General features: G+C 39.2%; 1 protein-coding gene and 1 long non-coding RNA gene across 2 annotated transcripts in view; both read left to right on the top strand.

The window, feature by feature from the left end:
- Positions 1 to 15,795, top strand: part of LOC138646080 (dynein axonemal heavy chain 11-like) — a 377,510-nt gene that overhangs the window by 235,013 nt on the left and 126,702 nt on the right. Inside the window, exons 50-51 of the mRNA XM_069735549.1 lie at positions 2,495 to 2,677; positions 13,707 to 13,808. Of these exons, the coding sequence (XP_069591650.1) occupies positions 2,495 to 2,677; positions 13,707 to 13,808 (285 nt within the window). The remainder of the gene's footprint in view (positions 1 to 2,494; positions 2,678 to 13,706; positions 13,809 to 15,795) is intronic.
- LOC138645842 (uncharacterized) lies at positions 4,809 to 6,285 on the top strand. Its single transcript, XR_011314776.1, has 3 exons — positions 4,809 to 4,934; positions 5,725 to 5,947; positions 6,219 to 6,285. It is a non-coding gene; the product is annotated as an uncharacterized lncRNA (long non-coding RNA).

Below are 15,795 nucleotides of genomic sequence, written 5' to 3'. Positions count from 1 at the left end.
AAATTGAAAGTGCTTGAAATTAATAACTGATACATTTGTTGTGGGAGGTATTAATATTTATGGTGGACTTTCTTGTCTTTAATAAGCCTAACTGGTCAAAGGGCGAAAATAAAGTCCATGCAGTGAAACAAGGAACCCAGAGAAAAAGAACAATACACATAGGATATAATGGGATGGATGTAAAATGTATCATGGTCTGTTGAAAGAAGTGGCCTTTTGGGGAAGTTATAGAATACCTAAGAAGAAGTTATACTCGCGTGCCAAAACTAAAATCTCTACTCCCTACTGGACTTCATCAGTCCTATTTAGTCCACAGGCTTTTCAGAAAAAAATACGTTTTGAAGATCCGGCCAGGATCCATGGCCAGAGGCGAGACTAATCTGGCACCTCCGCCGGTTAGGTCTTCCCAGTGACACTACAGGTGATTGACAGGTCTCTCCCTAATAAGTAGACAGTGACAGACCTGTCTATCATCTCTAGCAGCTCTGAGAAGAGCCATCTCTTGGGGATATCGGACTAATCTCTTCCCTTCCTATTACCCCTGTCCGGAATGTCAAAGTGTGTTTTCTCTGAAACGCCTGAGAGTTTCACAAAATAAAATACGTGACTGTATAAATATAATATGCGATTCACCCTAATTTGTAGAAGGAGGCCACTGTGGTCTGGATGCTTATAAGGGGTCCTGCTGGACCCACAATAATTAGCTGTTATTGCCAAATAATTTCGACACCTCTTCTGCACCCTGAGAAGAAGCACCAGCGAAACACGTGTTGGGTGAGTATCCGGGGATCAGGTATCTCTTGTTATGCTGCCTCTCCAGTGAGGTTACTCTTAGGCTTGTCCAACAGCTTTTTTTCCTCATCTGGTGAAGTCTCCTTGTATCTTTATACTACTAATATCAGATGGTGGAAGTTATTGCAAATCTGTGGTGGATACCTGATAGGTCATTTAGAAATCTAGACATACATTGTAATGCATAAGTAAATAGTAATAGTACATGTAAATAACAGGGTACTTAGTTAGGTAATTCTATTTTGATTTTTTTTAAAAACCCATAAAAGCCATCCCACTATGACAACATGTACCCAATCAGGACGGTCCAATCTTTTCTCTGGTAATAAAGCCTCACCTTGTGTTAGCTGACCTCAATGTAGATAAGGGCAGAGGAGGACGGGGGGGGGAGAGGCTCGACTTTTCAGACACCTGTCCATGGGAAGCAGCTATATAGATGAAATGTCTAGCTCAGAAAGGAGAATATGCCTCTGTTTGTAGAAAATACAAGAAACTACAGCAAATCCAAATCAATGAGCCAGAGCCAGAGCTGTGGAGTCAGAATCATGTAGTCGGAGTCGGAGCCAATTTTGGTGGAGTCGGTGTCATGGAAATTGAGGTGTCGGAGTCGGAGGTTTGGCTTACCGACTCCACAGCCTTGGCCTTGGTATACGTGCAATTTGTAAGAACACGTTCACAATGTGGCTATTTCACAAATAAAACCCAAGAAAAAAAAAAAGTATATACCCTACAGTAAGTAAATAGTAATAGTACATGTACATAACATAGGGTACCCAGTTATCGCTATTTTGATTAAAAAAACTAAAAACCATGCCACCGCGACAAGGTGTACCCAATTGGGATGATCCTGTCTTGTGTATAAAATTAAAACATTACCATGTGTCAGTCGACCTCATTGTAGATAAGGGCATAGCAGGACAGGGGCTGACTGTTCAGACACCAGTCCATGGGAAGCTGTATAGATGAATTGCCTAGCTCAGAAAGGGTGGTGTCTGAACGGACATCTGTTTCAGCAGTGGGCGCTGGATGGCACAATGACGTCACTGCATCACGACACCCAATGTCCTCTGCCTGTGCCGGAATTTTCGGTAGAGAAGGGGGATGATTACAGCTCCTCTGCTCCTGTGACCATCGATGTCCACATCTACATCAACTGTATTTTCGTCTTACAGACGTAAAAGCAATTGAATGGCAGGAAGGAGTGACAGTCGGGGAGCAAGAAGAGAGAGGAGTGAGTGGCGTCAGTGACTGACACTGCTCATCTGTATGCCTGCACTTCGGCCATCACTGTGCTGAATGTCTGCTGCCGGAAGAACGGCGACGAGCGGCCGCAGGCATTCGGCAATGACAGGTTTTTTTTTCTGTAAAATGCATCACCCTTGGGTAGGCAGGAAGTAGCGCCCTAGGCAGGTGCCTACCCTGCCTGCTCCTCGTCCCGGTCCTGCATATCAGTGTGTGCACATTGCATTTTTTTATCTGTATATACAGTATGTCTAGTTTATTATCACTTCTATTGTATTTGTATATGAATATTTTATATATATATATATATATATATATATATATATATATATAATGTATGGAGTGGTGTTTGTTCTTAATGTATGGGAATTGCAATTAGTCATTATCTGTGAGAAAAATAAAACGCAAGAACATTATGCTTTCCCAGTTGTGTTACCACCAAAAATTCATTCCCTTACAGGTGGACGAATTTTTGCAGAACCTGATTAATTTCGACAAAGAGCATATTCCAGATGCGGTCGTGAAGGTTATAAAAGATGATTATTTGAGAGATCCTGAATTTAACCCTGAATTTGTGCGCACAAAATCCTCAGCCGCTGCAGGCCTCTGTGCTTGGGTTATTAATATCATTAAATTTCATGAGGTAAGGTACTTGCACCCAAAAGTTCCCATCTCCTAGAGACAACTCCAGGGAACTTCACCGAATTATCTTTTTATCTTCACTTTTTATCTGCATCCCTTTATCATTGGCCATGAATGGTTTCCATTCCAACAGTAGTGTAGCCTGTATAGGAAAGTTTAAGTTCCAACCCAGACCGACTGGGGAATACCCCAATCTAGGAGGAACCACTTATTTTGAGATAGGGTTCACATAAACCCTGCCATCGTTCAGCATCAAATTTGCTGGGATTGTATCTGAAATATCATGACAGTCTTGGCAAATTTGGGATTGAGGGCAGCAACAATATGAAACTCTAAAGATAGCCGAACACATGAACTAACTGCCAGATGAGCACTGGTTCAACTGACCGCTATTTCTCTTGCCTTTAAGCTCAGCATAGTTTGTACCCTGAAAGAACAAATGCTTGGGCATGTTGAACTCCAACATGCCCAATCTCTCAACCGGAGAATAAGTCAGCAAGTCGTCATATAGATAAAATCATCAGACTGAGATCAAGTAAAGATTTATGCAAAGGCTATCCAGAAATGGAGATCTAGTGCAAATTATGGAACAAAGAGGGTCCAATGTATCAATATGTATTAAAATATGATTCACATGTGACATGTTCATTTTTTTAAATTGACTTAAAAAAAAATGCCATAACTGCTGCTGCTGCAGTAATAGACAATATAACACACCAATTCATTATTTTTCTTATTCCTACCAAACACTGATAATCACATCTGACAGCCAAGTCATATCTTGCTGGCTTCCCTCTGAGTTTTAGTTGCAAGACATTTATTAAGAGAGACAGTTTACAAATGTGTAAAACAATGTCATACAAATGTCGGTACTGATACACTATCATCACAACGTCCTCATGCAACATGGCGCTATGTGTAGTTTACATGATTCAAGATGTGAAATGAATATTGTGGCATAGTTAAGAAAACAACTATAGTCAAAAAAATAAAAGTCAGAAATATTAGGGTGTTTATCAGAGACTGGGATAAGGTGTTATCTGAGCATGCTCGAGTGCTAACCGAGTGACTTTGGCGTGCTCGAAAAATATGTTCTCGTCCCCACGGCTGCATGTCGACAGTCACAACACATGCAGGGATTGCCTGTTTGTTAGGTAATCCCTGCAGGTGTTGCAGCTGTCTAACAGCCGTGAGATATGCAGCCGCGGGGACTCAGAACATATTATTAAAGCACGTCAAAGTCATTCGGTTAGCACCCGAGCATGCTCGGATAACACCTTAGGCAATAATGTAAAATCCCCTAAGTTGTCTGTTTAAGGCTGGGTTCACATTGCGCTAGGTGTGTCCGTCTAACGGACTCGTTTTTAAGTAGTAAAAACGCAATGTAACGCACATACTAACGCGCCCATAGACTTGCATTGTCTAACGCATCATGACGCATCCCTAAATTGGTATGCGTTTGTCACATAACGTTTTTTTTCTGACGGACCTTCAACGCGGCTTGCAGAGTTCTCGGGTCCGGTCAAGCTAACGCACTACTAACGGAAGCGTTCATTCTGCCATAGAAGGCTATGGCAAACGCAGTCAGACGCTAATCATGAAAAATTTCCAAATAGGACCACACGTTTTAATAGCGTTTGAGGGTGGTCACATGTGTCATGTGACAGGAAATGTGATTTCGGCCATTAAAGGAGGAATATACCACCCACACATTTACTGCACGTGACAGAGTGTTGCAATAGCTCTCCTGAAATGTAAGTACATTTCTATATATATATATATATCTCAGTATACATCATGGGAGTCTGTAATGTCCGTCGGATGTGTGTGTACTAAACATGTATTGCTTTGTTGCACACAGATGTCGGATACAGATGTCAGCAGCAGCAGCAGCAGCGTGTCTGCGATTTTTTCGTCACAGTCGGTAGGCTTGCACTTTAAAAAACCACTATAATGTTGTGTGAAACTCCATTGTATTGAGCTAGGCATAACAATCCTGTTTATTGTTTTATTGTGAATAGGAGTCTTCTGAGCCCGAGGCTGCTAGACCTCCCCCCAAAAAACATGCTAAAAGCACAAAGGTACATAGCACACATGTTGAATTTTTCAGGCATAAATTTATTGATCCAATTAATGTTAACATTATTTAATGTTAAAATAATTTTTTTTACATTTTACATACACAATAGGTTGTGGCACACGGAGGACACAAAAGAAAGAAGGTCCCTAGCCGTCTGTCGTCGCCACAACTGCCAGTGGTAAATATAAAACTAGAAATATTCTATCCAATATTTATCAACAATCTATCTATTCACTTTCTATCTACTATATCTATAAACTATCTATCAACTATCTATCGCTCCATCTATTTGTCTATCTATATCTATGTATCTATCTATCAATATCTATGTATCTATCTATCTATATCTATGTATCTATCTATTTATCTATCTATCTATCAATATCTATGTATCTATCTATCTATGTATCTATATATCTATTTATATCTATCTATCTATATTTATGTATCTATCAATCTATCTCTATCCATCTATATCTATGTATCTATCTATCTATATCTATGTATCTATCTATCAATATCTATGTATCTATCTATCTATCTATCTATCTATCTATCTATATCTATGTATCTATCTATTTATCTATCTATCTATCTATCAATATCTATGTATCTATCTATTTATCTATCTATCTATCTATCAATATCTATGTATCTATCTATCTATGTATCTATATATCTATTTATATCTATCTATCTATATTTATGTATCTATCAATCTATCTCTATCCATCTATATCTATGTATCTATCTATCTATATCTATGTATCTATCTATCTATATCTATGTATCTATCTATCTATCTATCTATATCTATGTATCTATATATCTATCTATATCTATCTATCTATATCTATGTATCTATCTATCTATATCTATGTATCTATCTATTGCTATGTCTCTGTATATATGAATATGGCCATCCAGTGAAATTGACACTATTAACATAACTTTTTGTGTTTACATAGTCCAAGTCAGCGGCCAAAAAAAAAAGGATTGTCGTTGACGAAGAGCCATTGACTATCCACAACGAGACACTGATCAACCTTGTGGAAGCCAACCCCTCCATATGGGACCAGAGCGACAGCTCCCACCATGACATCGTGAAGAACCGGAAGTTGTGGGATCAAATAATCTGTCACTTTGATCCCCGATACATGGAGAAGTCGACAACCTCAAAGAAAAAAATTGGTAAATATTGGTGACGTAACATCGGAAAATGTAAAAAAAAATAAAAAAAAATCTATCAACCTATCCACTTGTTGTCTATCTCTCAATTATCAACTATCTGTACACTATATATCTATCTATCTATACACTATTTCTAAACTATTTCTTATCTAACAACTATCTATCTACTATTTATATATCAAGTATCCTAGCAAACTATGAAAAATGTTTCCTATATCTTAAAACTATCTATCTACTAGTTTTATATATAGATTTTTTTTTTAATTTAAAGCCGATGCTGTCCATACCCGTTGGAAGTCCATCCGCGATCGCTTTGTCCGTGACTACCGGAACAGTCAGAATGCATCAAGCGGATCCAGTGGTAAACGGGTGACACCGTATGTGCATTACGACCAACTGCTCTTTCTTCAAAAAACATTGTCTCAGCGCTCGTAAGTACAAATAGGTCTGTGTGCGAGACAAAATCGTTTAAAGGAAACTAATTTACTTTTTTTTTTGGGGGGGTTACAGCACGATATGCAGTACCGCTGCTCCTACACCGACAGAGGAACTGGAGCCTTCTCCAGTGGAACCAACGCAACCTGAAGATGTGTCTGGCATCAGCGAGCCACGATCTGCGGATAGAAGCACTGTTGCTGCAGGTGTGAGTGCCCGGTTGCAATCACAGCGTGGACGCAAGCGAGCATCACAAAAAGATAAAGCTGATGCAATTATCGTGGATGGACTCCAACGGGTAGAGGACATGTGTCGCAGTGAGCTCAAAGACCTGAGGCGGGAAATTACCGAGCTGCAAGCCCGCGAGTCTGTCTACTCTGCTAATGAGTGGAAGCTACTTTTATTATCCTATGTGCCTGTAGTACAAAATATCCCGGCACATAGAAACCTTATCTTTAGACAAAGACTGAACGAGCTTCTAGAGGAATTTGTGGGCCCCCAGGAACCCGCTCCATCGGGAACAAGAAGAATGGACATGCCGGCCTACAACCCTCAATATAGAGGCCGGGGTGAAACGAGCGTGGAACCTCATAGACAATGTAGCAGTCCATCATATAGTTGGGCAGACAATACTCCCGTGCAGTACCAAAGGCTTTAGTACCGTTCACTGTCCCCAGCCAGGTGCAATTACCGCGTTGCAAATTTTCTTTTTCTTTTTTTTTTGTTATGTTTTTTGTTGTGAATTTCTATTTTCCTTTTTTTTCATCCCTATGGGATATCATATGTTAAACTTGTGTACCAACAGTTTGTTGGAAAAATCCATAAACATTTAGTAAACTGTTTCAAATTTAAGATTCTTGTATGACTTTAACTTTTAACACAACATAACTTTTTACACGACATAAGGTAACTTTTTACACAACATCAGGTTAAACAACTTTTTACACGACATAAGGTAACTTTTTACACGACATCAGGTTAAACAACATAACTTTTTACACGACATCAGGAAGACTTTACAATATTTTCACACGTATCTGTCTTGCCATGGAACATGGCCTTCATGTGTGAAGTAATGTGCAAATTGATCACGAATCCTCATTATTTGTGCTGTAGACCGAACTGCATTCGATTCAATGCTACTGAGGTTCGACTCACAATCATCGGGGTCTACCACCTGGGGTTCATGTCTCGCCACAAAATTATGCAGACAGATGCACGCCTTCACAACACGGTCCACATTTTCTGGTTGCAGTTGCATGCAGGTTAGTAAAATCCGCCATTTTAATGTCAAAATCCCAAAGGCACACTCCACATAACGTCTAGCCCGGCTCAAGCGATAATTAAAAATGCGCCTGCTGGAGTCTAGACTACGGCTTGAGTAGGGCTTGAGGAGATTTTGTCCTAGTTGGAAGGCCTCGTCACCAACTAAAACATAGGGCAAACTTGGGCCTTCGGTCCCCGGAAGAGGCCGTGATAACGGTATATTTAAACGTTGGCTGTACAAACATTGGCCCATGTTGGAGTCTCTGAATACTCTGGAATCGTTAGTCCGGCCATAAGCACCAATATCCACAGCAACAAAACGGTACCTGGCATCCGCAATCGCCATCAATACTATAGAAAAGTATTTCTTATAGTTATAGTAGAGGCAACCACTATGTGCAGGTTTCTGAATCCGAATGTGCTTTCCGTCCACGGCACCAATACAATTGGGGAAATTAGCCACATCCTCGAACTGTTGGGAAATCGCTAGCCACATTTCTGATGTTGGTGTTGGTAGCACAAGTGGTTGCAAGTTGTTCCAAATGGCATCACAAGTTTCCCGAACCAGTTGACAAATTGTTGACTTCCCAAGTCTAAACTGATAATGCAGTGACGCAAAAGTTTCTCCGGTAGCCAGATATCTGTCGACATTCAAAAACAAAAAGCAAAAAAAATTAGGATTTTAATGATCATCTAAAGGCTAGTTACAATAGAATATACAATTGCTAAATGAACATTAGGCCACACGATACCGAGATCTAGTCTTTGTCAATATAATGATAAAAAAATGTATAATTACCTCACAGTCACTACTAAACGTTGCTCCGCACTGATGCTTTCACGAAAAGTGCTGCGATGATGATGTATCTCATCCTTCACATGTGAGAGCAGAACATCAAAGGTCTCAATGGACATCCGTAGATAGCGTTGGAATTTGAAGGGATGATCCCGAAGCTGCACATACAGGGTGTGAAAGGCTCCATATGTACTCCGCAAGAAATTCACTTCGTGGATCCAATATCTCCTTTGCGAACTACGCTTTCTCTGCCGAAGTCGCAACCGCATCAAGCGAAATCTGACGAGCTCAGACACAAACATCTTGCTAGCAGAAGTTCACTCAATGCTTTCAAAATGGAGAATGAGTCTGTGCCCACACCCGACAATGACAAAAGGGAAAAAAAAAAAAAAAAGAACAACTTTATTGACAGTGACAAACGCAGACAAACGGATACTTCGTAAACGGACATCAAAATGAAAAAACGCGATCACATGCGTTAACGCTAGCGTTACCGTGACGACGAATTTCACATATTTTTGCTCCTTTTCTGTACATGCGTTTAACGCATCCGTTTAACGCCATGTACTTGACGCAATGTGAACCTAGCCTAAGTGACACAGGTTCTGCCCACCTCAGGCATCAAATATTTATTAATTATGCATTTATCATCATTTATTGAATTTTTTATTTATTTATTTATTATGCCCTAGAAATGAATTGCACTCAAATGTCATTAAGCAGGAATCATTATCGTACCTATTTCACAGAATCATATCCGACCAAGGGGATAACTAACACAGGAAAGTAATAGTTACAGAGTCAGTCACTGAGATACATTGTTATTAAAAAAAGCAATAGATTTTTACTTTTATATTTTCTAATTTTCAGATCATGTCACCAGTGAAACCGCTACAAACGTTTTATAAATATAAAATTATGCAATGCCATTAAAGAGCATCCGTTGTTTTATTTATTTATGTATTTATTTTTTTCAGAACTCAATAGTACAAGTGAAAATAAGAAACTTTGTAGTATATCTTATCAGATAAATCTACTTCTTTCTATTCCCGGACTCATAATTTATTCTCAGAATTCTCAATTCATGTGTAAAATCTATCTTCATTGAATGCAGACTTTCCCATAAATGTCTATGGAGAATTGTAATTATCTAGCTCCTCCCCTCTCCATAGAATTTTAAAAGCACCAACTGTCATGTCCTATCTCAGTAAAGTGAACATATGTCTGCGGATTTTACCCATGAATGAAAGATCAGTTCAGGAGGAGAACGAAGATTTCTCTGATAAGCTGTATTTCAAAGTTACTTATTTAATTTAAAAAGTAAAACAATGGCCACTCTGTACAGCAACACGACGTATTGTATCTAGAGCACAAAGCTACAGCTGTCATTAGGTTTCAGTGTTGTAACATTTAAAGATGACTTTTCACCAATTTTTTTTTAAGGTGAGCAAGATACAGGATGTAATAGTGGCTACAGAGCGGAATAAAGCTTTTTATATTTGTTTTGGGTTTTTTCAATCTCGCCTCTCCATTGCAGAAATATTAGCAATCAAATTATTTGGCACCTAATGAGTTAATTCTTGTTCAGTCCAAGTTGGTGTTCTCATTTCTGCATTTCAACAAGGATAGTATGAAATACTTTATCAAATGCTTTGTTGAAGTGGAGACATACTATATCTACCGCATTTCCCTGATCCACCCAGTCAGTGATTCCATCATAGAAGGAAATTAGATTAGTCTGACATGACTTGTTTGCTACAAACCCATGCTGGCTCTGGTTAATTACTGTATTCTTATCCAAGTACTTACATGATGTTTGATAATTTGTTCACAGATCTTTCCTGGTATAGAAGTAAGGCTCACTGGCCTGTAATTTCCTGGCTCTGTCTCCTTTCCATTTTTGAAGATATGGACCTTTGCCAATCTCCAATCCTCTGGTACTTCTGTTCTCCAGGATTTTTTAAAAGATTCTGACTAGTGGTTCAGCAATTTCCTCTGCTAACTCTTTCAGTACCCTAGGATGTAATGTATTTTCCCTGTATGAGTTGCTATGTGAAAACACCCACATGTATGTGACAAAAGTAAACTCATTAGGTGCCAAATACATTGATTGCTAATATCTCTGCAACGGAGGGGTGAAATAAAAAAAAAAATCTATTATTCTGCTCTGCATCCACTATGTCCAGTTCTATATCATAAATTTGATGAAAGGTCCTCTTTAAGCATAAACCAAATTAATCAATAGGTATTAGCCTTTCATGAAGGTGCAGTGCAGCTGCTAATATGCAACAAGCAGGTAAAGTGATCTTTTAGCTCTAACCAAGCCCTGTGGACATGACGTTTCTTGACGACGAATATTTGAAGGTAAAGTCCAGGGGTAATTAATCATCCTTATGATGATCAGTGGCATCAGACAGACACATAATACTGACCCTTAGAGCACTGGTTCCGGGCATAATGGGTACAATTCTGTCTATCTGTTACCAGCCGTTCTTTTCCGTCGCGCTTTATACTGATTGTGCAGTTTTCCTTTGACTTTCCCTTTTTGTTTGATGTATGTGGGAAAGCAAAAATTGGGAGTAATACAGTGTGTATGATTAAAGGCTTCCCTCCACTCTCATATGTCAATCTATTAATGTTCTGTTAGTTCAGATGTTGGTATGATGCATTTTGTCAGAGCTCAAGCATTCATCACAGGTAGATGTAAAACTTAGACAAAAGTCTATGTTCCCATTAATTGTGAGAGGCGCGATCCATCTTCCCGGAGCGTAATTAATGCAGCTTGGAATCTTTAATTTTTCACTATTTGTCATGATGAATATTTCCTTTTGCCTGTGTTATTTATCAATCTGCTCTCATACCTCCCGGATGCTTCAACAAGATGTATGTAAGTAGCGGATTGTGTGCTGGAAACTATTGCATAAAGTGTGAGATTTTATTTTTTATTTTTTCGATACGGAATTATTATATTCAGACATTGAAGTGTGATGGATGTGCTTCTTCTACCAGAAACTGATGACTGGTTTAGCTGGTTGAGCGCTACATTCAGTTAGTTGCTTTCAGGTTCGGCTATGACTTGTCACGTTGACGGCTCATATTCTGATACTTATCCTGAATTGCTGATACGAGATATGACATGCTGCAGGCCTATAGGGATACAGTACATAATATGTAAATGTATCCTGTTTGCTTCTTCCTTATTGTTCTGCTACTTCAAAAACATTATCAGGATCGATGGTCAATGAGAATGAAGAAACCCTATCCTCTGTTCTTGTTTCACCAGTTTGAACACATTTTCAGCGCGGTATTAGTATTAGTAATATGCCCTTAGGACATTAGACATTGCAATTGAACCTGTATAATTCCCTCCAAAGTGCCACAAATAAAAAATCAATCACTCGACATGTACAATTGCACAAATGTGGCGACCTCTCTCCCCTTATTGGCCTTTGTTGACCAATTTGGGACCATTTGGCACTGTGGACTTGTTCGAAGCAGCTGTGGTTCGCATTGTTTGGTTCTGTAGTGGTTGGGTCGGTGGTATCACCCACTTTTTCAGTTTGCTCTTACCTTCCTATGAAGAGCATTCTGGGTTAATCTTACAGCTGGGAGGAGGAAATAAAACCAGCTATAATCAGTGGGAGGCCACCATTTAGGTTGATCATAAGTATTGGCGTTAAAGGATGTTCATTTATTTCTGTAGACACTTATGGTCAAACCTAAAAAGAATTGAGGTCAAAAGCACCAAACAAGAAAATACAATTTTTTATTAGATCAACAACATCATTTAAAATTAAAAATAGAAGATTTTAAAAACAGAACCGCAATGGGCGAAACGACGGCATGACAGAGATGGTAAATACAGGCAATATAGTATAGTATGTGATACGCGGCGCAAATAATTTGGGACATAATTACCCAATGATGCATGGTAATTTCAAAATGTGATAGAAGTGGTATACCAAGTGGTATAGTAAGTAAATAAGTGTCATGTATCATATATTACTTGTAAAGAAATGTGTGGACCGGATAAGGAGCAAAGTGCATAACTGCACCAATGATCCATAGCCTATCAGAAGAAGATAAAGTGCCGAGTGCATAGAAACATGACTCTAAATACTTAATATGTGGAAATAAAGTGCAAAAATGGACCCATTCCAGAATGTGCCTGTATCCCTGCAATGACTTCAGCCCCAACACGCGTTTCGGCTTGTCTGGATGTATCATTATAGGACTCTTTCCTTCCCCATTAATTAGCTTGTCTTGCCTTAATTAAGAATTTTTAAAACTTTTTTTTTCTGAAGCAGCCAACACCCATTGCGGACAATGGCTGCTGCAGCACATCTTTGATAGGCATAATATACAATCTATAGTAAATAAGAATCTGTAGCATTTCTGTCTTGCAGTATTCATACAATTGGTCTGTAGTTAGTGTGATATTGAATTACTGTAGTACTGATTAAATATGTAAATTGTCTCTTCAGAGAGGAAGAGGATTTGAACTGTAGCGCCACCTATTGGAAGGAGCAATCCTAAAAGTCAATATCGATTCTTAAATGAGCCTTGTCACATTACTTAGGGTACAAGCCGAACCAGAATCTCAATTTGCAGACATGGTGTTTTGGGGTGAATGCCCCTCATCAGTGGAAAGCATGAGATCTGGTTTGGCTAGGTGAGAGGCTCCACGCTGGGGTCTAAGGGGTAAAGAGAATTATCCTAATCTATAAAATGTCTGTTTGAAGTGCAGGAAAGCACAGGAATATTTATTCTTCACCCTGCCGTCCATTCCGTAGCAGAACAATAAAACTCTACATAAGCTTTCTTTGCGAAATATCAGTAACATTATTTCTCAGAGGTAACCGAATGGGACTTTTTTTTGTGATATCCAATTGGTTTTTAATTTCTTAATTTCCAGTTCATGTTAAGCATTATTCACATTTTCATTTTATACCACGATCCATTTACTAAGCAGGACGTGGAAAACAAATGGCCTACATTAATGATCTATTCCTATAGTATACGGAAGAGACGGACTTACACATACCATTCTAGTATATTATATTTAGCTTTACATTGGTGGTTATAATAAAACCAGAAAAAATATTTTTCCAACTTTTTTCAGATGGGTCATAGATTTTGTTATATAAAATGTGGGAACATCACTGGTGATCAGTTTCTGGTGGCTTTTTTTTTTCGTTTGTGTGTTTTGTTTGTCTTTATTGTGGACTGTTCTTTTTGACATTTCTAATAACATTCCTGTAGATTTATTGTGAAGTGGATATCAAGCGCCAATCTCTATCACAAGCCAACACAGACTTGGTCTACGCAGCGGAAAAACTGGAAAGCATCCAGAAGAAGCTTGAGGTATGTAACCGATTATCTCATTATTTTAGGTTACTTTGGCACAAATGATGGACCATAATATGTGTATATTATTTGGGTTCATGTAACAATCACTGATGTCTGATTTGGACCAATATCTGATCATTTGAAGCTCAAGTGATAACATTATTTCAAAACTAGAGGCCATAAACATTAGAAACTGGTAGATTGAGATGTATCTACTTACTGAATCTGATTATTTGTTGTGCCAGATATGTTTGGCATGCACTTTTCTCTTTCCCACTAAGATAATATTATACAGAGCTTTTTCTTTACCTACTAAAAGAGGAAAAGGCTAGTTATCACTAGACATCAGACATATCACTCAAAGCAAGGATCACCAAGCTATGATTTGCCCACTTTATACACATCACACAAAGTGAGCAATCACTGGAGAAGGACATCGCGGTCGAAAGAATAGAGGGAACAAAGTGAAGAGGAAGACCAGCAACCTGATGGCTTGATACTATCAAGTTAAGAACGGAGAAGACCCTGGTGGACCTATCTAGGCTTCACACAAGATCGATCTTCCTACAGATCATTCATCCATCAAGTCGCCATGGCTCAAGATTGAGGCAAAGGCCTTTGAAGAAGCCATCAATAGAGGTTTCCTACAGCGAATTTCCGAATGACATGCTCTTCGTGGCTTGTCTGTGAAGGTTGTTGTTCAAGATAAAATTGCCATAAATGAAGATGAGTAGTCACCAATCTCTGCCTGTCAAGTTCATTAAAGTCACCTAAACACATCAACAATTAACGGAAAAATCTCTAGGGTTTGGCCAACACCTTTGTGATGAATGTAGGGACTTCTGCTCAGACGGTTTGCCTACAATTCTTTTCTTTTTTTGTTGATCATATGAGTTTTCCAGGATTAATGTATTGGGTCTGCTGACCTATACTTGAGATAAATTCAGAATGGTGGGGGTACGACGATACCTGTCAGTCTATCTAATCAGCTGTTTTCAGGTCCGATGGTGGCCAGATGTACACTGTAGTTAGAGCCGCAACCAAGAAGTATCGTTTCTCCTTGCGGAGATCGACATGCTAAGCATGCTGAGTTGAGGAGACTTAAAGCCGCAATGCTCCTCTGGGTAATATGCTAATTATGCAAATTGTCTCTTCAGAGAGGAAGAGATCTAAAACTCTAGTGCGACCTATTGGAAGGTAGCAATCCTACAAGTCAATATTGACCCTTTAACGAGCCTTGTCACATGACTTAGGATAATAGAGCCGCAACTGCACAGCTCTGTACATTGTGTAGTAGCCATTCCCAGGTACCACAGCACAGATCTCATTGAGGTGATTGTGGTCTGAGCTGCAGAACCTAAGAACACCCACTACACAGGGTCTGAGGCTGTTATGGCGCTGCACAATTATTATTATTATTTATTATTATAGCGCCATTTATTCCATAGCGCTTTACATGTGAGGAGGGTATACATAATAAAAACAAGTACAATAATCTTAAACAATAAAAGTCACAACTGGTACAGGAGGAGAGAGGACCCTGCCCGCGAGGGCTCACAATCTACAAGGGATGGGTGAGGATACAGTAGGTGAGGATAGAGCTGGTCGTGCAGCGGTTTGGTCGATCAGTGGTTACTGCAGGTTGTAGGCTTGTCTGAAGAGGTGGGTCTTCAGGTTCTTCATTGTGTACTTCAGGCTGCCGTGGGACCTGTATAATTGGGGTACAAGGTGTAGGACCCCCACCAATCTGATAATGACATATCCTAAAAATAAGACTTCAATATCTAAGTTCTGGACAAACCTTTACGTCTATGCTTTTGGACTACAGTATATGTAATAGCTAGCCCTCACTGTCAAAACCAATGTGATATACCAAGTATCACTACCATGAGCATCTGCATGAGAAATACTCTCTATATTGGATGCCTTTCCGTGACCACATCATTTCGTGGTCATGTACCAGAGGCAGAAAGGGGTGAAAGTACACAAAATTTACTGATAT

This window comes from Ranitomeya imitator, chromosome 7 (assembly GCF_032444005.1).
Source record: "Ranitomeya imitator isolate aRanImi1 chromosome 7, aRanImi1.pri, whole genome shotgun sequence".
Classification (NCBI taxonomy): Eukaryota; Metazoa; Chordata; class Amphibia; order Anura; family Dendrobatidae; genus Ranitomeya; species Ranitomeya imitator.
This window is presented reverse-complemented; position numbering and strand designations above follow the sequence as displayed.